Genomic DNA, 24,749 nt, shown 5'->3' on the forward strand with positions numbered 1-24,749 from the left:
AGAGCTTTCAATACGCCACTGAAAAGAAAAAGAAAAAAACGAGCCTCTCTCTTAACTGAAATCATTCTTTTTCGATTGGGTTCCTGTTTTTAACGTTTTCATGTTATGTTATACAGAATTAAGACATTATTGATGGTTCAGCATCCGTGATCTGTAGATAAGTTTTTGAGCTTCTTGGATTGCCGGAAACAACGCTCTTGTTGTCGATTAAGCGTGTTCCCTTTTAGCGCCTCTGTTTCCGTCCATTATGTGAAATTTCCCTGCTGAAACAACATATTTTGAAACTTTTTGGCAGTTTTACATTTTAATGGTTTACAGGTTCTGTTTTGAGCTGCCAAGTCGGGTTGAGAAATGGTTTGATTTCCAGTAAAAGACTTCTCTGACTCCACCATTTGGACGCTCTTTTTTCAAAACAATTCCTGTGATAACATGGCGAGATGGATTGTTAACAATGTTATGCGATTGTCACGCCTTTTCAATGGGAAACGGGCTCTTCACAATATCATTTCCGGTCCACCTTACACCACTTTTTGTTTATCATTTTCTTCGTCCTCTGGTCCTCTGTTTGATTTGTGTGACTATCACTGAATCTTTAAGCCTAGGCCTTTAGAGGCATATTTCGATCGTCAGCTTAAGGATGTTTTAAAAGAAAAAAGAAAGAACGACCGACCGTTTCGCGTGGAGGACGGCGTCTGTATCTGGGTAGCAAAACAGGAACTTTCAAAAAAACATGTCACGCGGTATTAGTTTCGGGAGGATAATTCCCTATGAGTCAACAATATTCGGTTTGTGACGTAACGGCTTGGTAATAGCATTATATTAACCCGCAACGCGATCCTGAATAGCTTAGACAGGATAACATTAGGTGTTTGGAACAGTTCAGAACGGATCAGTGTCCCTGAGTAGAGCAGTCTGACGATGAAAACACTGCTGGTTATTCTGTGCCTAACTATTGGCTCAAACTTCGCCATGCGGGTAAGTAAACTGCGTGGTACGTGAAATTAATGTCAAGCTCGGAACTTTAAAATTAACGGTTCGTCCTGTTTCCGTCCGTTCGCTGTTTCGGAACTGAAATTGCAGCAAGTTGGAAAAAACTTTCCTGATTGTCTAACCGTGAGTGTATATACGAATCTTTTGCTTCCTTTCTATCGACGTGGCAATAACAATTCTTTGTTTACATCATCACATCTTTAAATAAAACTGATGCAAATGCAAGATAGTTGATTAGTTACAAGTCGATAGTTGATTTTCCGAAATCACTCATGTGAGTCAAACGGTCGCGCGTATGTCAGTTTAAATCAAACACCAGACCTCAATATCGAAATCTCTCTTTGCTGTGTGAACCCTGCCTGATATTTTTTCAAAAGTAGGCGCTGTGGTATTGACTAGGAGATAATTCTCTCTTTTTATTCAATGAATAATTTGCAAGTTTATGTTCGGTCAAGGTGAGGTCATTGTTTACAATCCAGCTGATTTAAAGACAGTCTAAAGCTTAGTGTAACCACGGAGCTCGGAAAGTTAACTGTAATAAAGGGGTTGAAGTTAACATTTGCTTCAACCGATGAATTGGAATATTGAATTAAGTACACAGCAACTCTCGTTCAGCATTAAACTTACTCGTCTCATTTCCTTCAGTTATTACCTGACAGGAACGCTGTTACGATGATTTATGACCTCTATTAGGTTTGTCTGACTATTTAATTTATTAGACAATAACATGTTAATAAGGCGACTAATTAATTAAGAGCACAAATGTAAACTTTTTCGCACAGATAGAGTTTTATGATTTTAACCCAAGCGTAAGTGGCAACTGAATTTTGGAGACTGCTTCCACTTTTGATTTTAAAAATCCCAGGAAAAGGATTTGAAAATAACAACTCGGATCAAAATTTCGTGGCAAATTCTGGAACAGAGGAAAAATAAATGAAAATTAGGAGTTCAAACTTATTTCTATAACTGGAAAAATATTTAGTGTTTAGTTAAATAAACGTTTTCGTTAATCATCCTGTTTTCGTTGTTGAATGACATCACAAACGAGTCTAGAAATTCTTGAAAAGATACGAGGCATCGGAGTGTAATAAGAGTGATTTTTAACTTAGTTCTCTTGAAATGAATAATATAGCGAAAAAAAAAATGAAAATAAAGGCAAGATGAAAAGAATGAGAGAAAGCACGTAAAAGAAGGCAGGAAAGACAGGAAAGAAGATTCAAAAGTGAATTTCATCACTGAAAAATTTATCTTCGTGATCATGTTGACCGAGGTCATTTTCCAACACGTTTCAAGTATCGAATGCGGGATATCGGTGTCACGTATATACGAGTATTTAGTTGTTTGTCTTAGAGCTGTGTCCCTCTTATAGAGGAAAAAGACACCTAAAATCATGAAAGGAGAAAACGGTCTGCAGGGGCCATCACAGTGTGTCCGTCTTCCAGGGAGTAGTGTACAGGGACAGTTGACTGTAATGGTCTGTAACCGGTAGAACTGTATAATCCTAGGGGCGTAGCATGAATTTTTTTCATGGAGTACGCACCTACTCCTACTACACCTACAACTTCATAAATCCGGCAAAACATGGAAAAATGTTGAGTATTTGGTAACTTGTGTTGTTTTTATATCAACCTTTGAGATAAGTGATAGTAGGTCGATAGGAGAGACTAGAGGCTCTCAAACCAGTCGATTCAACTTATTAAAGACGATTTTCGCCAATGACGTTATAGTTATAGCCTGCGTCGCGGACGAATGAGTTGCCAGTAATCGGATACCCGTGTTTGCGCGAAGAACTCTGGGATCGTCAGGGGGCAAACATTGCTAGTCGCTAGAAGGAAATGTATGGCGAAAAGTTGTTTCGAGGTACAAGAAAACGACTTTTGAGAGAGATCAACGCTTTTTCGCCGTCGTTTTTGTCGCGAATGGATTTGGACAATGTTGATATGTGGAATATGTAAGTTTTTGTTTGAATAACCGTGAAATATGTGACAAAATCTACCGATAAACTCCGTTGCTTGCGTGAGGTTTATTGTGAAACTTACATCGCGTAATGGTCTGAAAATATTACAAAGTTAATTAGATATAAATCGAGAGGAAATAACCCAGTAAAGCCTTTTAAGTCGTGGACAGGCTACTTTTCGCTTATTTGAGAGCTCAATCATACAAATAATACTGGAAATAAGCCCGGTGGCGATCACTGTACTGTCTGGGGTTGATTTAATGACAAATGAGTCCGCGCGACTCATGCTGTGTGGCTACTGTGTTGCTCAAAGCCTTTGTTTTGCTTTTACAAGCACGTATTTCAGTGATTTTCCTTTTCTATAACAGATCAAGGGTGGCTCCTTGAATATATCTCTGAGCATTTGTATTTAAAAGTGCCATCTGTGCGTGATTATGCTTTCCAAAGTTTGGTATTGACAGTTGAGTGAAATTGCCCGACACAAAGGGTAGTAGTTCCTCCTGCAATTTTCGATTTCTGTTTTAGAGCGTCTTTTCTGTCATTATATTTAACTTCTCGGAGGGTCTTTTCTACCATTTGCTCCGGGTAGCCTCTCGAGATCAGGCGTGTATTGAAATTTTCAATATTCTCTTCAATGTATTTCACAATAAACCTCACGCAAGCAAAAGGGAGTTTATCGGTACATTTTATCACTTATTTCACGGTTATTCAAACAAAAACTTCCATTTTCGATGTATCAACATTGCCAAAATCCATTCGCGATAAAACAACGGCAAAAAAACGTTGATCTCTCCCCAAAACCATGTTTTTGGGCGTCGAAACAACTTTTTCGCCATACATTTCCTTCTAGCGACTTCCAATGTTTGCCCCCTGACGATCCCAGAGTTCTTTGCGTAAACACGGGTATCCGATTACTGGCAACTCATTCATTTAGCCAAACCGCCATTTGAGACACGTCCGGCTGGAACGCAGGCTATATATTTATGGATTTTGGGAGGTACGCACGTGCGCACGTGCGTATATGGTCGCTATTTTAGGAAATTAAACTGTGAAACTGTCTGGGAAGAAACATCTCTACATGTTGCAGTTCCCCCGGCATGGGGGCTTTATATCGAAATAATTCCACTTGCATTTACCCTTTCATCGTGACAGGCGTTTCTTTCCTGTCATACCTCAGACTCGTTATGGCGTTCTCTTTATGGCGTTGTCAAATTGCTAAATTTACCCAATTTCCGAAAGTATGTGATGCAAATGTTAGATTAGATGAAAGTGGTATTTTCTAATGTGTAAATATGCTATCAAATTGAACGAAATCTCGAAATCATAGTCAGTTATCAAAACAGGATATTGTCTTAATGTCACAGTCATCAAATTCTCAGCGCGAAAATTAAAAGAAATGTTATGGTCATAAGTAAGGAGAGTTTATGTCGGTGTGACTGGTTAAGGACGATTAAGTGCTTACGAACGGTAAACTAACTAAAAAAAATTGGCCAATTTTTTTCAAGATGTGCCGACGTGACATTGCACCTTTAACTTGAAGTTAAATAAAATCTAAAAGTGCCGTCATAGTTAGTTCTCTCTTTTTTGCCGCGTCTTAGCACGTTTTCATGGCTTCACCGATCTGTCATTCTGCCACCGCGTGAGGAGGAACTCTTCTTAGCATCAAATGTTGTGAACCATGTTGTGTAACCTTCAGCTTTTGAAATCTGTTTCCGTTAAGTTACGAGCCAAATCGCGTGAAGAAAATAGAGCTCCCTATCTATTGTAACCCACATAATTCTTAACGTTTCTTCTATGATTTCGCGAATTGTAAGTAATGTTTGTATTGTAATAAAAAAAAGAACCTTTCGTAAGAAGAATAATACAATTTCTATGTAATCATCTGTTTTCAGATTTTTAATGGCCTTTCCTTCTTGTTTCAGCTGCAAAAGAAAGTTATACCAACAGAGCTTCGACGCGTAATGGCTAACGTGACGTCGTTGGACTCATTTCTTCGAGTAATATCCGTTACAAGGATGAGTCGTCTTCGGGAAGCTGTCTCAGCCCTAAATAAACGTGAAAAAGGTTCGTAGAACAACCGTGATGCATACCACTATGCCGGAGGAATTTGAAAACGGAGGTTTCACTCTGAAAACGCAGCAATTGTTTTCCGTCCACACTACACCGCAGGAATTTAAAAACGCATCGGTCACCGGTCATTTTTTTTTATTCCTGTTTGAGGAAACTCGAAGAGTGAAATCACATGATTATCGTGACGCCATCGTTTTCGAAAAGCTCCGTTTTCAAAATGTTTTCCGTCCACACGAAAACGCAAAACCGGCATTTTCAAATTCCTCTGGTTTGGAGAGCTTTTTCGAAAATTGTGGCGCTAGGCCTAACCGTAGAAATTAAACTGCGTTTTCAAATTTCTCAGGCGTATTGTGAATGGGGCCTAAGGCCCAGTTCAGACGCCGAACTTTTCATGAGCCGAACCAAATACATTGAATTAAGTACATGAAAAGTTCGGCGTCTGAATCAGTTAAGAACGGCTATTTGAATTTGGAACGGCCCAGCCGTTCTTCCCGCCTAGCTCAGCCGGGAATTTCGGCTTTGGAACGGCTTTGATTCAGACGTCGAACTTTTCATGAGCCGAACCTAATGTCTAAATTATTATAACGTATTTTACAAGCAGTTTTTACTTTGCCTGAAAATCGCTGACATTTCGATGTGTTTTGGTTTAAACTAAATAAAGTTCGGCGAATTAAGTTCGACGTCTGAATCAACAGGTGTACTTTTGATAATTTGGGTCGGTCCTAATTCGAATTAAGTTCGGCTCATGAAAAGTTCGGCGTCTGAACTGGGCCTAAGTGTCTGCAATTCTCGTTTACGGTCTGTTCAAGTTAATAACGACCAACAAAAACTTACTCACACGGGGAAATTGGGCGTTCTCTTATAACAGGATGACATTTACATCTGCACCAAGCCGTTTTACTGGAAACCTGATCTCTGATAGACAGTGACATGACTGTATCTAGTGTCAGTGTTATATAGTTTTTACCCCGTAGTATCATATATTAGCATATGCCCAAGAAAATGGATTAGCAATTAACTTTAAAGAGGAACGCAACTATAGATAGCTACACTAGCCTTCAGACTTGAAGACGGTTTTTCTTTCAAAATTTTCCTCTATCGAACATCCCGGTCAGCGTAATCTGAGGGGAGTATTCCCCTCACCCGTACACTGAGGTTGGTGCAAATTTAACATCCCAGCACTCTAAAATCCCTTGGGTGAACCACTGTTGTTCCTCATCTCACTGTGGAAAAAGAGTTTAACTGTTCTTAATTGTGGATTTTGCAGCTGCTGGTATTTTGGCGAGGTTCAGCGAGAATTTAGAGTTCCCTGATCTTCCGTATGTTATTCTGGACAGCGCTCCGTGCGCTCCGCGTCCTGCTGTGGTGGAACTTCCCCAGCCTGAAGGTTCGAGCTCTTTTTACTTTCCGTTCTTTGTGACACTACACCGGTGCGGTGGCGCATGCAATGACAGACCCTTTGAAACATCGTGCCAACCTGAAGGTAGGTGGAAAGAATTGGCTAATTAAGAGCCGCAATTGTCAAACTCATCACGTGCACTTAGCCTATGGTATATTAGAGCCGTTTCCTTATCACAGGTCCTTCTCCTTCCCCCCTCGTCTTCCCCCTCGTCCTCCCCTCGTCCTCCCCCTCGTCCTCCCCTCGTCCTCCCCCTCCTCCCCCCTCGTCCTCCCCCTCCCTCCTTACGACAAGCATTATCGAGACCCATTTAGCAGTGTTGTATACCTTATAGCCTGCGAGCGGGCTCCTCGCGGGGAGAGAAGAGCCTGCTTGTGGGCTGTGCACTTCGTGATACCATTATGCTAAACTGAAAATCACTCTTTTACTTCCTTTTTGAATGTCGTTTTTGCCAGAGTGAGAGAAAAAGGTTAAGATACTTTGATTCGACGCTGGCAAAATCAGAGCCGCGAAATCAGGTGTATAATTACAATCGTTCTCTTGTTTTCCTTCGTAGGGAAAGAAGATCTAAACCTTGTGGTGAGCAGAGTTGCTTGGTCGTCCGCCAAGGCCGAGCTGGAAGAAATTTCAAACAAGTTTACAGCGGTCCGAGTGACGAACCACACTAACTGCTCTTGCGGGTGCAAGATCAAGCCTACAGACTGTGATAACAGGACACAGCAGTACTCTAAAGAACAGTGTAGTTGCCAGTGCAAACCGCGACCAATACCCTGCCCGAGTAACTTCCGCTGGGATCCTGTAAAGTGTCAGTGTAAATGCGATCCTACAAACATTGAGTCGAAGTGCACAAAGCGTTTCCAGTTTGATGAGAAAAAGTGTCGGTGCACTTGCAGCAAGAGACCTTGTAAACAACATCTGAAGTTCCGTGACCCCAAGACCTGCCTGTGTAAATGTCCGAGTACACGGTGCCCCAGCGGAATGACATTAGAACGGCGTACTTGCACTTGCCTTTGGAACGTTAGAAGAGTAAACGAGGAGCGTCGATAAAGGAAAACGACGTGGATGGCTGATCTGTTCTTCGGACACACACGTGATAGTATTTGGATGGTATAATCGGAGGAAAACGAAGGATAGGGCACGGGGAATTAATGGAGCTCCCTCTCTACCCACCGTCGCTTTTCCACTCCGCTAGTCCCTTACTCTTCGGTATTCCCTACGATAGAAAGAACATAAGACAAAATCCAGTAGGAAATCGAGAAATTTCAGTTTTTAGTGGGCAACAACCTTGTACCAGAATAATTTTAAGTATAACCTTTTTGCATTTTCTGAAAGCTAAAGATATGAATAGTTACCCGTATCACGGCAACTCCAGAAACAATTTCCCATATGGGAACTCGAGAAAATAAATTTCAAAGTTCAGAGAAATTGTGCAAACACAGGTAAAATTCCACCATCAGTTTCATTTCACCAGTACTTTCAAGTGTTTCATTTGAACTTCAAGATTCGTTTTCGACATCTGTTGTTGTTAGAAATGATTTCTCTTGGCAACATATTTAAAACAGTCGCACAGAAGTTCGCAACACGATGTAAGTAATCTCGGTACAAAGTTTTTGTCCACTTAGTTGTTACTCGAACTTCTGGTGGAAACCAAGTCTCTATTGGTAGAATTACAATATGATGTCGTAAAAATCGCTTTCTTAATCCCCCCACCACCACCACCCCGGTAAAAAACGAATTGAAATCAAGATCAATCTGGTAAATACGGTGTGGGTGGATGCATGTCTTAATAGAGAGATTAAGCATGACGTTACGTCAAACGGCAAACGGCAAACATGAAACTTTTGCCGTCTGTCTTCAGCTGTCTGTACAGAGGACTGAAAATATTTGTATTTGGGGTGAGTAGTAGAAGACTTTTTTGTATTTTTGTGTCATTTAGTTAAGGATTAAAAGAAAAGAACACAAATTCAGAGGTAATCTTTGCCGTTTGACGTCTGCCGTAAACGTCATGCTTAAACTCTCTATTGTAAATATAAACTACCGTAAACTGCCGCTTAGAAGTCTTGGGCTTATACAATTCGTCTAGGCTGTGGTAAAACACGACGGGCATTTGAGAACACGAGGGAAATGTAGAAAACACGAGCTACAGGGTCGTGTTTTCTGTGGCTCGTGTTTCCTACATTTCTCGAGCGTTCTCAAATGTCCGGATTGTTTTATCACAGTGTAATACATGGCTTAGGCTTCTTCATTTGCTTAATACACAGAGCTAATATGGCAAAAAACAATAAAACACGCTTTTTCTATGTTTTATACTCTGACCAATCAGAGTGCGTGCACAGGGTCCTATGTATATTATAAACTTATATATACCTTACTTCACATTAGGATGGTAGGACAAAGTAAGAATGTAAGACAAAGATAATCGATAGACAAAGACCACATACCGGCATGCACTGGAGTCGATAGATAGAGTAGATAACCAAGAAATTACATGATGTAAAAGATATTTTTTTAATCGCAAAGAGTTTATAAAATGAATAAATCAATAGAGAGAAATCTGCTCGGGCCTCTTTAAGCTGAAAAGATGAACTAGTTGTTTTCTTGTTGCGTATATTTCGGAATCTATTTTTTGCAGGGGAGGGGTAGCCAAGGACGCTACGAATTAAGCAGCGATGTTATGTCCTGAAATACCCCCTCGACAGCTAAGTACCCCGACATTCCCGATGTAAAGCATAATTATTTAGCATGTTAAGGTGGCTCGATCGGATTTTTGAATGACGATACTGTTCAACTTTAAGTGATCAGAGCAGGACCATTATCAATCCAACAGAAAATCGAACGTCAATGGTGTGCTTGAGAAAGATGAAAGTTCCAAATGACACACGTTTTACTAAGCTCTGAATCACCATGGCAACGTCATGACGTCATACCCCAATTAACACGAGACCGGTTGAGTAACTTGTCATTAACTGGAACAATTTTGGACATGCGAGTGGGTCCGACTGGGACTTATATAGCCCGAGCCGCTAGACGAGGGTTAAAATGAGCTCTGAGAAGGGCCCAAAACATATTTATGCCCGCGAACAGAAGCTGTATTACTATTATTATCACTTTGGCTGGCATAGAGAAAAAATAATTGAAACAAATGACAACAAAACAGTCTGAACCGATTACGCGAGCGTTTACAAGTTGAATGGCTTTTATTTTTCCTCACTAAAAATACACTGATACATCAAGCAAAGCTGGCTGGAAATTACAAAATCTTGCCATTTGAGTTTTCAAAAATTGTTAAGACATGAAAGAAAAATTCGATGAAGCGTATTTGTAAGTGTTGAAATTACGATATTTATTATTGGTCTATTTTAGCGGGCTAAAATACATATGAGATCGCCAAATTATCCATCTTAGCCGCGCAGAATGGGCTACAATGCCCAACAAAGTGGTGATAATAGAATTTTTTACAGCGCATATATTTACCACCTGGTACGAAATGTGAGCAAATGGTGCGGAATTGTCCTGGGAAAGTTGCAAGGAAACTCGAGAGTTGTTTAATTTCCGAGATGGATAGGGCACTTGAACTTGCTGTTGCATTTATTCTGCCGCTTAATTTAACTTGACAACAAGACCTCGCGCACTGTCTTATCACAGTATGGTTTCTTAAATTGCCATAACATCGTGGATAATTTGTTGAAGATTTAGCTAAGTTTCTTTCTAATTATTTGTTTTAAAGTGAAGATCATGCTGTGAGACACGTGTAAATACATTTATTTGAAGAGTAAAATATTTTAATTAACCTTAATTTTGTAATCCATTTAGTGCCGTTCCGGATAATCTATTAAATGTAGAGTATTCTATTTCCAGGGCAGTTGTTTTGAAAAAACAATAGTGGAAATGAATTTGATAATTGACATTTTTAATTCTTGTTTCTCCAAAGGGAGGGAGGGAGGTATATATCTCTCATAGAACCTGCCCCCCCCCCCCCAAATACCAGAGTAACAGTACAAGACTATATATTACATATCATAATTGGCAATTTTGTACCCTTCCCCCCTCTCATAACGAAATTCATTCGTGTCTTTTGTCAGTTCCCCTTGACAGCCGACCCACACCCATCTGAAGGGCGTGAATCAGGTCGTGACATTGTGAAGCTTAAAGGAGCTCAGTCACGGTTTGCGCATATTGAAAAGTTTAGCCTCAATTTTTCAAATTCGTCGTTTGCAATCCGTGTTAATCTTCTCCATCCTTAGCCATCTCTGTTCCTTTATGGTTTATCATTATGTCTTTGGTGTTCTTCTATCTTATTAAACTGTTATTTTCAGGTTTCCTACCATTTAAAGGTAATTTTGTATGTGGCCAAAATAACTCAAAATACCGTGACTGACTGAGCTCCCTTAACACGAGTGTTCTTTCAGTGTACAACTCAGCGTTCAGCTCAGCCATCGGCATAACGTGCTTGATCTCCTTAACGTTCGGAACAGTCGCTAACTGACGTCTTTGGATAAAATGAAACACAGGATTAAGAACTGGTGCTGACTGATCAAGAGCTTACTTTCCTGTATTAAATGATTCCCGACAATAATCCAGTTTTCTTGTCAGTGGTAATGAGCTAATGGTGTTTTTACTGAAGCTATATTTTACTCTAAACAAATCAAAAAAGACAAAACAGGCCATTATTTCTACATGTCTTTATTCTTCATCATGTTGTCAATTACATTTCACTAAACAATTTCCCAACTTTCAACTCCTGCAACCGGGTATCCGCAATGCCATTTAAACAAGGCCCGTTTTACGATGTAAACACTTTCGAAACTCTTCGGCACATGGAAAAAAGCGTCCTGGGACATCCTCACAATTCTCAAATTCGGTGATGCACTTGTGCTGTAACAAAAGAGAGGTGAAAAATGTAATATCTTTAGCAATATAATATAAAAATGCAATATCATTGGCAATTATTCATGAGCGTGTACATTAATAAATAAAGACCTTATTTACATAGCCCTGTGGAACGACGGTGCGCAGCAAAAGATCTGGCCTAATGGAGGCCTTGTGCATCGAATGGGAAGAAAAGGACAAATGATGATCATAATTTACAAATAAACCAATTTTCCACGGTGATACTTTCAGAAGCTGTTCATTTAAATAAATGCTCTGCAATTGTTCCGTGCCGCGGTCAGATTTATCGCTGGATAAGTTTGCGGTCAGACGGCAGTGTTAATGACATGGGAGGTAGGAAAGGCATAGAATAGGAGCAAAAAACCCTTTTGCCTGCATGTTGTGTACGTTTCTATAGCTAACTGACTTTCACTGACTAAGTCTGCTTTGCTGGAGATTAAGATCTTAGCGCCAAAAACAAAACAAACCATCAAAAGTATAACTTCTTTAATCATAAAAATTACAATTTCCTCGATTGTGATTGGTTTAAAAAACTCTTATTTTCCACTAATTCACTTGCCAAATTATTATTAGTCAGTTAATTTGTGATCGGACAGTTCAATAAGCCAATCACATTCAAAGTTGTAGTTTAAACCAACCAATCACATTCAAAGTTGTAGTTTAATCTCAGAGCGACATTAAACAATCTACGCCTCCTTTGTCAGTCATTTAATGCAGATTTTCTTTTTCTTTCATAACTTGGCTATTCTTCTTTTCTCGGAAAATTGTAATTTTTATGATTAATTGGTAACACGACTTCGTGTCATCCAATTCGGTCTGTAATCGTATCTATAACGAAATTCTCGATTGCGATTGGTTCTCCGGGCGCCCATTTGCCACGTAATCGGCGCGCAATCATGTGGGTGTCCAATTACAGGTAAACTTTTTGTAATTGGGTACCCACGTGATTCGCACGTCAATTGCGCGCTTTAATGGCTTTCTTTGCAATGTTTCCTACAGTTTTCAAAACTTACGAAAACGTGCTACAAACGTTTTCGCTCAAAAGAAGTTCTCAAAAGACATTTTAATTCCGAAATTTGTTGTAGATACGATTAATTAGTAACTGGACCTCGTGTCGTACAATTTAGGGAGTAATCGTGCTTGAAATATCAAATCGGCCCAGCGCTTCGCGCACGTCCGATTTTGAAGTTACTCGCGCGATTACTCCATGATTTGTACTCCACTCGGTCCAATTACTATTACTAATCATATTCGTGATAAACAAATCGGACTCCCACTGCGCGGTCGTCCGATTTTGTTATCACTCGTATGATTACAGACCAAACTGGACTCCACTCAGTCCTATTACCATTATATGTCAGTAACTATTACAGGGCATTCTCTCTTCAAAATGTTCGGCTACCCGCGGATAGCTACTTATAGGTACTTATCCGTATATTTTATTGTTCTCATTCATCACCAGAAACTGAAGAGATGCGTCTACTCACGCCTTTGGCAGGAAGCTTAGTACTATCCTTGAACTCTTTGAAGCATTGGTGCTTTTTGCTGCTGCCATCTTTCAGACACTCGGCGAGATTTTTTAAACCTTCCTACGAGGAAAATGAGTTATTAACATCACGTTTAATAGTATACACTGGTATAGCCTGGGAAAGTTGGAAGTTCCATTGCTTTGCTTCAGTTTGGCCTTACCCATATATCGCGATAAGCCAATCAGAAGAGTACCTACGGTCCTAACATCCTGCGACATCAAGTCACTGACCTGATATGACTAGCTACGATATCATGGTCACTTGGCTGAATTTGGGTACCTAGTCGCGATCGTACCGTTTTTGATTCGCTTCGGCGCCATATCAGGCTCGCGCACGGGTCTCGCCATGGAACCATGGCTCGATCAAACGTGCCTAACATGCCACCGAAGGGAACCAAGAGGGTACGATTAGGTATAAAATGTAACTGAGGGTTGGGCTCTAAACCAAAACCTTCAAGGCTTGGGAGCAAAACATCCTTCCACATTGGGAACCTGTCCAGCAGTTGTCGTTATTCGACGTACCTTCACAAGCGCAGAGAAATCAGGTTCCGCGAGTGTGTAAAAATTGGCTCGAGGTATTAATTAAGACCAGTTGATGGGCCTACGAAAGTATCGTTCGAAACGGCTCGGGTACCCATGTCAACTTTAACCGTGTCCAGACCATGGAGATATAAGTAGTCCGAACACGGGTGGAGGCTGAGGGCCTCCTGACATTGGTACCAATTTTATCCGAGCCCTTACACAACCCCGTGTTGTGTACTTGTAAATTTAAATGAACCTTGAAACTCGTCGTGACGAAGTTATAAAACTGATCTCGCTTTATCACGGCGATATGATTTATTTTACAACGATACAAAATACAACGTAAGCGTGAACAGCGATTTATGAATAATTTGGCTTGAGTGTGCTAAATAAGTTCCATTTCTGCTTGAACTCATCTTGTTCGCTCGCTTCAAACACTGTTTTTAACGGCCCGGAAGTTTTGATGAGGCAGAAGTAAATTGGATCAGAATTGACTGGAAATCTACGGTTTTTCAGTGCCATTCCTTTACCATGCAGGTTGCTATATCGTCTTCGTAATATTCAAATGCCGCTTACCGACTCTTAGCGATACAGGTGGCTATAGTTGTTGATCATTTTGATAACTTTACGAGAAGTATCTGCTCCCCAATTTTCAAAAAATGAATTAAGACACTTCTTGTGGTCAAAGGTTCACGCAAGCAATGACATAAGTAATTGTACATCGGGTACTAGCGTTTAAGCACACGTTAACTCACGTTGCTTCGCTCGAGTATCAATTCTGACCTCTTAGGCCGCACTGCCGTTGCGACCAGTTTAACGAAAATTGCAGGGTAGTTCTTGGTTGCCATTGCGAAGACGGTGCCATGAAAATAGGAATGCACTCAAATCACTCAGCAAAGGGCCACAACAATAACGCACCTAAAATCACTCCACAAAAGGCCTTCCTGAGCGCTCTTGGAAACACTTTTCATAATGTGTATTTAGTACTTTGAGAACATGACGATCAACTTGCATTAATACATATACTCAGTGGTCCATTTTATCAAACAGTAAAAGATGACGATAGAACTTTCAGTCGGGGATTACTAATCAATTAGTCCAAATCATGATAAACAAAACTGATTATTGAGAAGTGAAGGATTCGGGAGAAAATGTCATAAATTATTTTCCTTGGGCAGTGAAGTCCCGTTATTTTTTAAAGTTTTCCTTCCTTCCAAAACATCCAGTTGCTGCCATTAACGACGTCATGTAAGATCCTGAAAGAATCTCAGTCCCATAGTATGTGTTTCAAACAAATTGAAGGCGACCTATTTGTCTCATAAGCTTACCGATAAGTCGTGAAGCTTTTTTCTCATCATCTCCTCAGGGTCATCATACTCAATGTCCTCCTGGCGGGCAAGACTTAAGTCCTCAGCAGTTTCAAAACCTTTGTATTCTTCGTCGAGCAAGTGTTTAGCAGTGGTAACGCCAAGAATAACACAGAAAAAGATGGCAAGGGTAACTTTCATTTTGTGTATTTTTGGCGGAAAATATTGGAGGTGATTATGATAGGACTGGTTAATAATTCTTTTGCGATGGGATTGTTTTTCTCGAAGTCGTTAGCGCAAGAAACAAAAGTTGTGGAATATTTGCACGTTCAAATTGTTTGATCACCTGTGTTAGCTTTGTGTACGTCACTGCAAAATATTTAAAGGTTAGGTAAATAAAATTTGCTGAAAATAAAGTCGTTTTAATATATTAAGTTCGACAAATTGTCGGAAATGCTAGTCTCATAAGGAGGAAAAAGACCTCAAACAGCAGTCTTTAATCCCCCCGTGTTGTCATGCAAGCTGAGGAATAAATTAAAGGGGCATAAAAATCAACAGTTGTGTTTTGAAACTGTTTTTCTAGCGATGTGATAATTTTCACTGCATTACAAAAAAAAACAAAAAAATTGTTCACAGAACTAGGCATCCTCCGTGACCCAGAGAAACAAATTTCTTGAATAAGCATCTCGTGCAGTATCGTTAAATTATCAGAACATTTTACTCAGTAACATTAACTCCATATTGGATACACGTAAGTTAATGAGAGATTTTCATTTGACTTCCAGGCTTTGAACAATACATGAGAAAACAACAGCTGTCTAGTATTACTGTAGACTGTAAAAATCACCTCAGCTGTCAAAGTGTACCTATGAAGAAAATTTCTGGCTTCTTTGTATGTGTTATTTAAGCAATAGAAAAGAGTTTTCCCTGATTCCCATGGAGTGAAATAGAATTCTACCATTAAAATAATGCAAATGCTGCATCAGTACACCAGAGCAGTTTTCAGTTTCAGAGTGCCGTAAGTCATCGGAAAATCTCTTTGGTTTCGGGTTTTACTACAATTTGAATAGTTTTATTGGTAAGAAACTGGTTTGGTTTTGGTTTTACGTCACTCTAGCCCACTCTAATACACTAGACCTGGATCAACGTTTTACGTTAGTGTGCAGTGCTTGGATGTTCTCTACAAAATGGCTAAGTTTCCTCGTTTTTCCGAAGCTTCGTAAGAAGATATCAAAGAAATCATTACTGAGTGGATTAAAAGAAAGACCTGGGGTAGATGTTAGAGAAGGGGCTCGAAATATGGACCGCCGTAGGCGGATCCGGTGGGATCCTTACTCGGAATCCAAAATATTTAAAATTGAGGCGCGCGAAGATGGATTTCGGGCGCTTAGAGAGCTACAAGCTTATTACAACTATGCAGGCAGTGGGCGATTTCAGTAAAGCGCGAGATAAATGCTGCTGGAAATGCAGAGAAAAAATTTGAAAATCATCACCTGAAGGAAATTTTGTAAAATTTCTGAAAAAACAGTAAGATAGTTCGCTCTCAATACCAATTTATCAGGTTAGTTGATTTGGCCTTCGGCCTCGTCAGCTGTGACGTCTCAGAAATCAAGAGCGAATATATAATCTATTTGTTAAATAGAACCTAGAGTAGAAGTTTGGGAGAACGAGAAATGCTTTGAGAACACAAGGCCCAGGTAAGTGTTTCAAGAGCTTTTTGAATTCTCCCAAACTTCAACTGGCGATTCTATCACCATTCTTACTAGCTTTTAGGGTTGCGCCTCGCATGAGTAACTTTATTTTCCCGTTCGCGCAATTCCTATTGGTCCTTTCTTCTTTTAATTATATTGTAATTTTGTGACCAATAAAGTTGATAGATTTTATTTTATTCTATAACTTTAGTATAGAAAAAATGGATGCAATGTTTCCTATTTCTTACGAAAACACTATTATAAAAAAAAAAAAAAAAAAAGAAAAGAAAAGAAAAGTCCTTTTTTTTCGATGATCAAAATTTTAATTTCACTTTGCTCACACCATTAACGCTATCTCTACGATGCGCACAAAACTCAAGTTAGTTCTGTTTTCGATGGAACTATCAAACTACGGCTTTTAGCGAGCACTTAGGATTTTTTTTTCTAACAGTCATTTATTAGAAGTGGTGTAAATTTCATAGGATATGTATCACAAATCGCTAAACTGGCTTCAAAGCCGCTTTCAGAAATATCTTTACTTGCACTCAGTATTAATACTACCCAGGCAATACATGTCCTGATATCTTTCAGTCTCTAAAAAGTCGGCGAAAGTGGTATTATTTCCATTCAGGCCGGTTCAAATTTAGAGCGGGTAAAATTCCCAATAGTGATAAGTAATTCTCACTGTTTCTTGCCGACGATAAATTATTTCGTTGCTCTTGTTGCTTTTTTTTTTCGATTTGTTTTCAACTGCTTTAAGAGATAGTCTCACCGTTCTACGCATGTGCAAACTATGGCGTGAGTGTAAAGTACTTTTTTACGCTCTTACTGAGCAAAGAGGAGTTAGCGGTTACAGACTATAATTTGCGCAAATTAAACAGGGTGACCGATGCATAAATTTAGAATGTAACGGATTTAAATTGCATATTGTAAATACCAAATTTGGTATTGAAATTTCATTAACTAGCTATTAACTAGACATTGGAAGTTTAATGCCGCAGACAGGACATACAAAACAATAAATAAATAAACAATAAATAAATAAACAAACAAAAATACAAACAAAAAGAAAGAAAGGAGGTTCCTAGGTTGAAGAAAAAGGTCTTTATTTAGTACGCTGGACAAAACTGTTCTGGATCGACGTTTTACCACAAAAAATTAAAAAAAACCAAAGTGACACGACTAATTTTGTGATTGTCTTAAACTCTGCTAAATTCCACCAATGGAAAGATATTTTTATAGGGATCACGCAAGAAAGGTTTGCGTTACACCTTGTCCAAATTTGGTAACAGAGTCACAAAAGTATGTAAAATCACGTGATTTCTGAGAAATAAGAGTCACATTTAGAGTGTTGTTTTGGGAAGAAATTCTTTACTTGCTGGTTGATTTTTGGGCAAGATTTTGACAAGAAAGCATAAGAAAGACTTACAACTTTATTTGGCCGCTGAAATACGATACTGTCTTCAGAGACTGATCTTCTTTGAAGTCTTTAAACTGATCTTGCCACTAGACCGGTCTTCTGCCTGTTTTGAATATGGCTGCCTTTAGCTCGCGCTTAGCACAAGTCACAATTGCACAAGATACTGCTGTGTTAAAGCGTGATCGGCCGAGAACCTCAAACAGTGCTATTTTTGCTTTTGGGAAAGTTTTCGGACCTTTTTCGGCGCTCACCTACCAGGAGCTTGCCATTTTCTCACAATTTCTTGCTTAACAGCTTAAAATAACTTTCTTTGGTTTGCCTTGTGGCCTTCAGTTGTAGTAGCATCGCAACTTGAATCTTTGCCTCTCTAAACCGCTGATGTATTACAGGATTATAGTGCTGTTTAGATGAATATCGCTCCTTCTTCATAACATCTCGTCTGATTCATGAAAGAATTCCACAAACACGCAACGATGTTCTTCGCATAACAACACTGATCTAACACTACCATGTCAATGTAAACTATGACTATTTTTTTCTCAGAAATCGCTCAATTTTCCGTACTTTTGTTATTCATTCCGCAAATTTAGATTCTCTGTAACTCAAGTCTTCCTTGCGTGATCGATGTGAAAATAAATTTCCACGTGTGGAATTTAATAAAGTTTAAGACACTCACAAAATTATTTGCATCACTTTGCTTGTTTTAATTTTTTGTCGTAAAACGTTGATCCAAAACAGTTTTGTTCAGAGAACTAAAATTATGTTGATTTGAAACTTGAATCAAGAGAATTTTCAATTTAGAGAACCCTTTAGTAAATTTGTATATCATGATTTAGTTAGAGCTGGTAAACATTCTTTTAAGTCCAAGATAGACTGGTTCTGGAAAATAAGATTAGAATTTGAAAATGTGTCAAGAGGATGTCTACTACGCCCTTAGCTCGCGAAGACTATTCTATCTCTTTGGAAAAGGTGGAATACCTACACTTGAAAACTAGCCACTACTAAGCGAATTGCAAAGCAAAGGACACAAGCGTAAAAAGCCATGTTACACTGAGGCCCTATTAAGTGGTGGTGGTGGTGGTGAAGGGGGAGGGGGAGGGGGAGGGGGAGGGGGGAGTCTGAGTATCTTAGAACCCATTAATTTATGACCTTAATGTCCCGTATCCCGTTAATTCCAATTGCAAAAAGTCAACTTCGTTCCCAGGACGTTTCCCTTGAGGGGTCCCTCCCAATCTCTAAGAAAAAAGCCCTGGGAACGAGGTTAGTAAAAAGTATAAATGTTCCCACTCGATATCCCTGGATATCTGTTCTAAATATCCTATTTCCCATTAATTCCCCCAAAATATTCCGTACCCCATTAAATTTGTACCCCAAAATCCCGTATCCCCGAAACCCCTAATAGGGCCTCTTTACTCAGTAGAATCCCTCCATATGAGATTGTAGCATGATACATTTATGTGCAAGATCACGAAAATTATGATCAATGCGATGTTCCTAAACAAAAGATGATGACGGGTAACAGAGTTAATCCAGTCCCGGCCCTTCTCAATTTATTTTTAAATGTGGTGTCCATTTCTCCCACGGATAATGTTAGTATGCATGCATGCGTAGATTTAGAAGATGTAAATACGTGTGAGGCCGTTCCTAACTCAATAAAATACAACGTAAAATGCAGAGGGCAGTGTCTGGAGACAGGTTTATTAAACTCAGGCCAAACGAATCCATCTATTCCATGTGATATTTTCCAACAATGCTAACCCTCGATGATAAACCGTTGGATATAGAACTAGAACTAGCTAGTAACCAGATCCTTCTTCACCGTTTTCCACACAGTCATTAAAGTGCCTCATGCAGTCAAGAGCTTCGTGATGTTTTGGTTTTTTGTTGCAATTTTTGAAGCTGCGAACAGCACATCTGATCTGAAAGAAAAGAATACGTCAGAGAAATTAGAAGCGCGCGTAATGAACACCTTTCTTTTTGAAAATTTAATGCTCGGTTTATGTCAAGCTCCCCTGCCAAAAACTCGCCAGTTGATCAAAGCACTATAATGGCAATCCAGGCTTCGCGTAACCATTGCTTTCAGCCTTGCAACCTTTAACTGTTCAAAGATTTCTGTTCGTACTCTTGTTTTAGTTTTGTAGTAAAGACTGTCTCGAACCATGAACATTTGACATTTCTTTTGGGCATTTTTTTTTGTGGTGACTTAAGAATGACGGTAAAAAAAAGTTACAGTCTGCATTCGAGCCAGATGGCCTGTAAGCTAAGGCTGGCGCTCATCTCCAGTTTCTATGTAAAATGAAGCAACTAGGAGTATTTTTACTGCCCCATCCCGGATAGGATGCTAGTCCGTCGCAGGGTTCCCCCCAGCATTAATTTCACCATTACCCATACAGTGGAACCCCGGCAAGGAAGATTCCGGCCAAATAAAAACTTGACTTTCTCTAGCACTTACCAGTCCCCCTTTCCTAGGACGCGGCATATCTGCAGGGAGAAGCTTTTTAAACTCCTGAATGCATTTCTTGTCCATCCTTCCCTTATTTTTTCCCATGAAACACTTTAGAAATGCCTCAAAAGCATACTGAGGGAGAGAAGATCATTAGATTAACTCCACTATTTGTTTTTCCTGGGTTTAGGAAAATGCCGTCCATTTATTTAGAGTCGCCGTTAGCTTGGATTTGACGGGATGGAAAAGGCACGGGAAAGGTTGGAAACTGGACATTTTACTCATCAAGCTTGAAGTTAGGGATTTAATTGCATTAAACAGTCGACATGGAGTCGACTCAGGTTTTGACTCCGTTGTGATCTTTTCTATTTTGCGCACTAATGCTGACTTCCTTTCCCCTGAAACAAGCAGGCACACAAGCGCGTGTACATACATAACGTTCTTAGATTTCCTTCAAGCCAAGCACGACTGGGAATTAACAAAAGGTCGTTTTCTTTTAAAAGAGAACAGTGACCCCTACTCCAGTTTATGCGTCATCTATAGTGCGTCACTGTGGTGATTCAAAAAATTTCTTTTCCTTTGTGATATTTCATACGCTGCAGTTTCATTGTGGAGAATATTTAATTTTTTTTTCGTAAATTCATCCTGTTTCAAGTAAAATAATTTATGTATTACTGATGCTGAAGCCGATCAAAGTCTATTTTGTTGAACTGTTTCAATTTTGTAATAAAAAATGTTTTTCTGTTTTAGAAAGTACAGTCCCTTTTCTGATGAATAGGGTTCGCGGGTTGTGTAGTGTGTGTCAGGGTCATCTATACTGAGCGGCGTAATTGTAAAAAATTATCAAGTGGACCAAGTTGTAGAAAACCTTAACAACTAACGTGCATAACAGTTGGCTTAAAACAAACAATCGCTTCTCATCAGTTATTGCATATGGTTGAAAGCCGAACGGACGAAACTGCTCTGCTTATCTCTAACTTTATAAAGTTAAGAATCACAGATTGAAAACCAAATTAATTAAAATTGCAATTTAGTCTGGAATAAGAGAAACAATGAGGTGGGGTCGAATTAACTTAACTAGAAATTGGCTGGTGATTCGTGGTTGACTCGTGTTTGACTTTCATTCGAGGTACAATACGAACTCAACACGGGGTGTCATAAACGGTTGTAATGAACTTTTTCTCAAACGTGGGAACACAATTTAAAATTATGTACAATAACTAGAAAGTACTGAGTCTAAGTAACTCACATCTAAATTGACCGGTGGTTTAGGCGGTCCCATGAGTGCATCTTGGATTTCCATCGTCTCCAGCTCATTGAGCTCATCTTCAAGATCTCCTGTTTCCTCCCCAAGGCTTGCCAAGTTATTTGCCTTCACAAACACTACAAAGGCACAGAGAAAAAAGGCTGTGGCAATAGTTATTTTCATCTTGTGTTGCCTTAAAATGCCGTCACAGGCACGATAATGTCTTTTTGTACTAATCTGTGCAATTTTCGAAGTAATTGAAGTGCGGTTTCGGCAGCGTGCGGCTTCGATAAGATTCAATATTGTTTAATCAGCTTGTTTCGAGATAGCGACGTTCCCTAATTATCATGTCTATGTAAATCAGTAAAAAACTAAATTATTTCTTTCAGTGGAAAAACTGAATAAGGCCGATGATTGCTTTCTGAAAAAATTATAAAATATATTTCGTATTAACTAGCCTCTAAGTCGCGCATAGCTTGGGAACAGTTTGCAGAGTGCAAAAGGGATGGCTGTCACAAGTGAAAAGTTCTAGCTCAGTCAACAAATCTATATTGTACATAATGCCACGTAAAAATATTAGGGTAACTCAGTCAATTTATTTTCTCAAAAAACCTTTTAATCTCAAAATATCAATTCTGCACACTTATTTCCACTTTTTTTCACTTTCCATGTCAGCTTGGAGAATTTGATGATTTTGTTTATTTGCATAACCTATCTGTTTCATATTGGCTGCTATAGTATAGTGTACTGAATTTGCAAAGGTATTTTAGGTATTGATTACTTTAGTGCGACATGGATCGCAAATGGAGAACTCCAAATCAAAATGAAAAATATGGAGAACAAGTAAAATACATTTGACTGACCTAAAAGCTTTAAATTTGGCTTGTGTAAAATATCATGACTAGACCTTTATTAAAAGACAGACCCAAGCGAAAACTTCGTTATGTGAAATCCACACCTGTTGTTCATCCCTAGTTTGGAAATGGATTTATTCAGCTGTAAGAATTTCAAAACATGTTGACGTCACACTATTGGAGTTTCACGTGGGGCGAGGTTGCTAAGCAACTCGTTGCGTACGACTTAGAAGGGAATAGAACGAAAAAAACTTAAGCTCTTTCGTTTTTGAATCCCTTGTCTTCACTTCCAGGATATTTACCCGCTCTTGTGGGTGTTAAATCAACTGATTACAAATTCGACGTGACCCAGGTTCTACGATTTCTTCACTGATGTCATGATGAAGGGCTCAACCAAAACTCTCCGGAACACCAATCTCTTTTAGTATGAATCTTCATGCGTTCTATCTCGAATGTCGTTTTCTTCCTAAAACAACAATAATGTCAGGCTGATTATTACGTAGAAAGCTTATTGCGACAACGACATGATAGAGTCCAAACTGAAAGCCAAGAATTGCAACCGCTTACAGCTGTTTCGACCTGGTTGGGTCTTCGTCAGCACAGTGTAGCAACAAAAAATTAATAGAGCAGTCAGCACAAACGCCATTGTCTACTAAAAACACATGGTGATGACCTCAGATAACAACACAAATCTATGTGAATTCAGGAGACAATTGGCCTTCGTGCTGGTTGCTCCATGTTTTGCTGCTATACCATTATCAGTTACTTTATTTTCACAACCTGTCCTGAACTGTCCGCTACTTCGGGAATCTCACATCCACACTTCTCTTCTCTTGCCTTGCGAGACCTCGGAGAGTTCCCGCCCTCTCTATTACTCTAGGCCGGGTTCCCTCTCCCTTGTCCCCTCCCATTATTAATTTACTTTCTTGGACAGCCAGGTTATTGACATTGTCAAGAAACAGTCGCAAGTGTATTTAAAGCTGTAACAATTTGAAATAAAAGACTTTTTGAGTTTCCAAAGAAAATGAAAATGAAACCAATCAAGGTGAAGATCTTCAAGAAGTTTTTGCAATCCGATCTGCTGATATTCTTTTCTGAATTTTCGGTGGCTTCTGTCCACCCTCATTAGAGTTGCAATATTAAAGTTCGCTGTTGATCGCGCTACAACCCCGCGCTTGCTGGCGCAAGGGAGCGGTTTCCTGTCGTTGGCAGTGGCGCTGTTGAGTTGAGTGCCATGACTCCAAGAAAAGCCTCTTGTGGTAGTTGAAGCTCGTAGAGATAAATTAGCTTGGTGCATTTCACGATCATTTGAGCATCTGACTTGTTACCAGTTCATCTCATCTAGAAATGACGAAGTAAATAAAGAACACCAGATACATAACAGGACCTTTTAAGTTGCTTTAATACATTACACCTAGGAATTATATATTATTTGCGCTGTGCTTCCGGTGCATAGAAGACAGAAAAAAACAACGCGGTATCCAAGAAAAAAATTGTACCTGTATTCCAATTTATGCCGATTTCGCTTCTTACACATTTCCTTTCCTTTTCACATTGCTTCTTTTAGCCAACTTTTTTTAATTTCATATGTGAAGCCAGAGGATGGTCGGGTATAAATGATGCGGCCTTTCAGCAACTCGGCCTAATAGTGATTTAGAGTAACCGCAGCAAAATTCATCTGGTCGGTTTTAAGGTGGCTTACTACAGTTTTGATGGATTATAACAGCCGAACTTGTAACTCTTTTGAAAAATGTTCCGAGTTGTTTTTCCTTTCTCTATTTACTGTCTGCTGAAGTCTTTTACCATTCTATGCGAAGCTTGAACAATTCAACGTCAACAAATAGCCAAAGTGAACGACTGAGTACCTAAGGAGAGACTGAGCATTAATACGTTAAATCACGTTTTTCTCAAAATCTACCCGCATGAACCCATCTCAAAATTTCAGGAATAAGAAATTGGCTCTGATTTAACACTTATGCAAAGTGAAATAAAAATCTTTAAGACAGATTTTCTGCAAACCAAGAAACTGTGAGATCCAAAATAGCTCAAAATCTGTCTTAGAGATTTTTTTTTTTACATTTTGGCCCGAAACGCGATTCATCCCTACAAATCAAATGGGAAAATTTCATCATGGGTTGTACGGTAGGTTTTCGAGCAATCCTCGATAAAAGACTAGCTTTTACAACTTTAGACGAGAATTGAATTGCGCATGCCCTTTATTTAAGCGCACGCTCATGTGACGTCACGTATCGTGCGCGATAAAGCAAGAGTAAATTAGAGCTCTTTTTAACAAATGGTAAACGCCATAGCGTGTACTATTGAGTTATGGTGCACGCGGGAGGTTGCTAAGCACGAAAGAAGCGTAAGAGTCGCACGAGGCGACAGCCGAGTGCGACTCTAGCTTCTTGAGTGCTTAGCAAACCTCCCAAGCA

General features: G+C 39.4%; 3 protein-coding genes across 3 annotated transcripts; 1 reads left to right on the top strand and 2 right to left on the bottom strand.

The window, feature by feature from the left end:
* Positions 1–795: 795 nt before the first annotated feature.
* LOC110065261 (uncharacterized) lies at positions 796–8,969 on the top strand. The gene is made up of 4 exons (XM_020772370.2): positions 796–975; positions 4,870–5,011; positions 6,285–6,500; positions 6,973–8,969. The coding sequence occupies exons 1-4, from the start codon at positions 919–921 to the stop codon at positions 7,461–7,463; spliced, it is 906 nt and encodes a 301-aa protein (XP_020628029.1). The 5' UTR covers positions 796–918; the 3' UTR covers positions 7,464–8,969.
* Positions 8,970–11,083: 2,114 nt separating this feature from the next.
* On the bottom strand, positions 11,084–14,972 carry LOC110065278 (uncharacterized). The gene is made up of 3 exons (XM_020772395.2): positions 14,685–14,972; positions 12,794–12,895; positions 11,084–11,291 (listed from the first exon to the last, which is right to left on the bottom strand). Exons 1-3 carry the CDS (start codon positions 14,862–14,864, stop codon positions 11,184–11,186), a joined length of 390 nt encoding a protein of 129 aa, XP_020628054.1. The 5' UTR covers positions 14,865–14,972; the 3' UTR covers positions 11,084–11,183.
* A 4,472-nt stretch (positions 14,973–19,444) lies between these two features.
* On the bottom strand, positions 19,445–21,758 carry LOC110065271 (uncharacterized). The gene is made up of 3 exons (XM_020772381.2): positions 21,467–21,758; positions 20,227–20,352; positions 19,445–19,693 (listed from the first exon to the last, which is right to left on the bottom strand). The coding sequence occupies exons 1-3, from the start codon at positions 21,644–21,646 to the stop codon at positions 19,571–19,573; spliced, it is 429 nt and encodes a 142-aa protein (XP_020628040.2). The 5' UTR covers positions 21,647–21,758; the 3' UTR covers positions 19,445–19,570.
* Positions 21,759–24,749: the final 2,991 nt, after the last annotated feature.

This window comes from Orbicella faveolata, unplaced genomic scaffold (assembly GCF_042242905.1).
Source record: "Orbicella faveolata isolate gen_17 unplaced genomic scaffold, um_ofav_v1 contig_35, whole genome shotgun sequence".
Taxonomy (NCBI): Eukaryota; Metazoa; Cnidaria; class Anthozoa; order Scleractinia; family Merulinidae; genus Orbicella; species Orbicella faveolata.

Excerpts from the sequence above, each read along its gene's own strand:
- LOC110065261 (XM_020772370.2), top strand. The coding sequence starts at position 919 with ATGAAAACACTGCTGGTTATTCTGTGCCTAACTATTGGCTCAAACTTC. Across the intron at positions 976-4,869 it reads GCTCAAACTTCGCCATGCGG|CTGCAAAAGAAAGTTATACC; the intron begins GTAAGTAAACTG and ends TTCTTGTTTCAG. Across the intron at positions 6,501-6,972 it reads AACATCGTGCCAACCTGAAG|GGAAAGAAGATCTAAACCTT; the intron begins GTAGGTGGAAAG and ends TTTCCTTCGTAG.
- LOC110065278 (XM_020772395.2), bottom strand. The coding sequence starts at position 14,864 with ATGAAAGTTACCCTTGCCATCTTTTTCTGTGTTATTCTTGGCGTTACC. Across the intron at positions 12,896-14,684 it reads AAAAGCTTCACGACTTATCG|GAAGGTTTAAAAAATCTCGC; the intron begins GTAAGCTTATGA and ends TTTTCCTCGTAG. Across the intron at positions 11,292-12,793 it reads CTAAGCTTCCTGCCAAAGGC|CACAAGTGCATCACCGAATT; the intron begins GTGAGTAGACGC and ends CTTTTGTTACAG.
- LOC110065271 (XM_020772381.2), bottom strand. The coding sequence starts at position 21,646 with ATGAAAATAACTATTGCCACAGCCTTTTTTCTCTGTGCCTTTGTAGTG. Across the intron at positions 20,353-21,466 it reads AACCACCGGTCAATTTAGAT|TATGCTTTTGAGGCATTTCT; the intron begins GTGAGTTACTTA and ends TCTCTCCCTCAG. Across the intron at positions 19,694-20,226 it reads GTCCTAGGAAAGGGGGACTG|ATCAGATGTGCTGTTCGCAG; the intron begins GTAAGTGCTAGA and ends CTTTTCTTTCAG.